This window comes from Microtus ochrogaster, chromosome 15 (genome assembly GCF_000317375.1).
Source record: "Microtus ochrogaster isolate Prairie Vole_2 chromosome 15, MicOch1.0, whole genome shotgun sequence".
Taxonomy (NCBI): domain Eukaryota; kingdom Metazoa; phylum Chordata; class Mammalia; order Rodentia; family Cricetidae; genus Microtus; species Microtus ochrogaster.
The window spans coordinates 30,634,255-30,636,221 of NC_022017.1; the positions used below are offsets into that span (position 1 = coordinate 30,634,255).

Below are 1,967 nucleotides of genomic sequence, written 5' to 3' on the forward strand. Positions count from 1 at the left end.
AAAAAAAAAGAATTTTTTTCTTCACCACTGGAGAGGTTATACAGTGGGCTGTACTTTCTATGTCCTATGCACAAAATACAGCATGTGACTCAATCTCATCCCCACATAGCTTACACATTTCCCATTATTAGGGGTATCTTTTTCCTGGGCTTCTCCATGGTGGCGGGGAAGGGGAGAAGGTGATTCTAAAGCTTGCCTTCTCATAGCCCCAGGAAGAATTTCACCTCCCCTGTTGACACACTGGAAGAGAACTGTCTCCTGAACTCAGCATAGTAAGTGTTAAAAGCAGTAGGTTTGGAGGCCTATAAAATTGCCACATGCTAACATACAAAGCAGATCAAACTGATTATGACCAATTCATGGAATATTTCATAGTTGTTGTTGTTTAAAGAGAAGGTATTAATGCTATAGCCTGGTCTTTCAGAAGATCTTGGTTTAGAAAGTAGAACCTTAAGGGGCCTAGTTCCTGCTGACAATATTGAGGTGATATGAAGGTGGAGTTGCTGAAATGTCTTATATTTATATTGCATTGTTTGTTGGTAAAGAATTGGGAAGAAAATCTTTGGGTTTTTCCCTTAAAGTTTTTCCTTATTCATAAAAATATTGCTGCTTGACAAACAACAATTTCTATATGGGGTTAAGTAACATTTTTTATGTGATGTGCTTATTAAGATTTCTCATAACTAACTAGACTTTTTTTGATCTGTAACCATCATTTCTTTGGGGGTGTGTTCTAGGGCATCATTCAGAAGATAGTGGACAGTCACAAAGTAAAACACGTAGCCTGCTATGGATTTCGCCTCAGTCATCTGCGATCGGAGGAAGTTCACTGGCTGCATGTGGATATGGGAGTCTCCAGTGTGAGGGAGAAATACGAACTTGCTCACCCACCAGAGGAATGGAAGTAAGATTCTAATCCACTGTGGTGTGACCATGCTGGATTACTTGGTGTGTTAAAAATATGCACAAGAGGATGTCAGCTTTTATGCTGCTTGTAATCACTATTCCTGTGTAATGAAGATTGACTAGTAGTTACTACTAAACAGTGATCTCTTTAGAACACGTAGTTAAGCTTGTTTCTCTCTCCATTCCTTGTCTTCTATCACCATGGTCTTTGCTGATTATAGTTGTTCTCAGTGCTTTGATGCTTGCACTTCTACTGTAAGTGGTACTGCTGCTTTATGATCTAGTGTTGATGTCTCATAGAGGGCCTTGACTTGTCCAAGCGGAGAGCACAACTGATGGTCTCATCAGTGGGCTAATAGCATACTTAAGTCCAGTAATCTACACTCACCTGAAAAGAATGGTGCACATTTGTTCAAATATAGGAACAGTGGGAGTAAACTCTTAGTGATTCTGGTCAAACAGGAATGAAACGGAAGTTATTTTGAGATGATTTAAAAGAACCTCCAATTATTTATCCTTTTCCTGGTTAATACTTGATAATTTTTATGAGTAAGTAAATCTTTTTAGTTGACAAATCTTAAATCTAAAATACTTAGTTTGAAGAGAAGTAAGTATATCTTTAAAAAGTGGGCTTCTTCCATGTTGTACCCTTAGGCATGCACTCAAGAAGGTCAATACCTTCAACAAGGGCCTAGATCAACAGGGGAAGCCAGCTCCTTTAGATGAAATGTAAATTCATACAGGTTTGTGTCAGTTGTGTAGTTCTTCAGAGAATGCAGTTGTATTTTCAGATCTTTCAGATAACTGGGGTAAGCAAACTATTCCTGGAGAGTATAATTAGGTTGGTTTATATCGACTGACACGGAAAGAAGATTTAACTTCTAAACACTTAACAACTTAATGAATAAAAATTAAATATTTAAATGGGGGCTGGAGGCTGGAGAGATGGCTCACAGGTTAAGAGCACTGACTGTTCTTCCAAAGGTCCTGAGTTCAATTCCTAGCAACCATAGGGTGGCTCACAACCATCTGTAATGGGGTCTGGTGCCCTCTTCTGGCCT

At 38.9% G+C, this 1,967-nt stretch overlaps 1 protein-coding gene across 10 annotated transcripts in view; it reads left to right on the top strand.

Annotated features, from left to right (window-relative positions):
• The window catches only part of Ptk2 (protein tyrosine kinase 2), a 190,499-nt gene that overhangs the window by 48,949 nt on the left and 139,583 nt on the right, over positions 1 to 1,967 (top strand). For all 10 annotated transcript variants that reach the window (XM_026782712.1, XM_026782708.1, XM_026782709.1 and 7 more), the window contains exon 3: positions 738 to 904. In XM_026782712.1, coding sequence (XP_026638513.1) covers positions 738 to 904 — 167 coding nt within the window. The remainder of the gene's footprint in view (positions 1 to 737; positions 905 to 1,967) is intronic.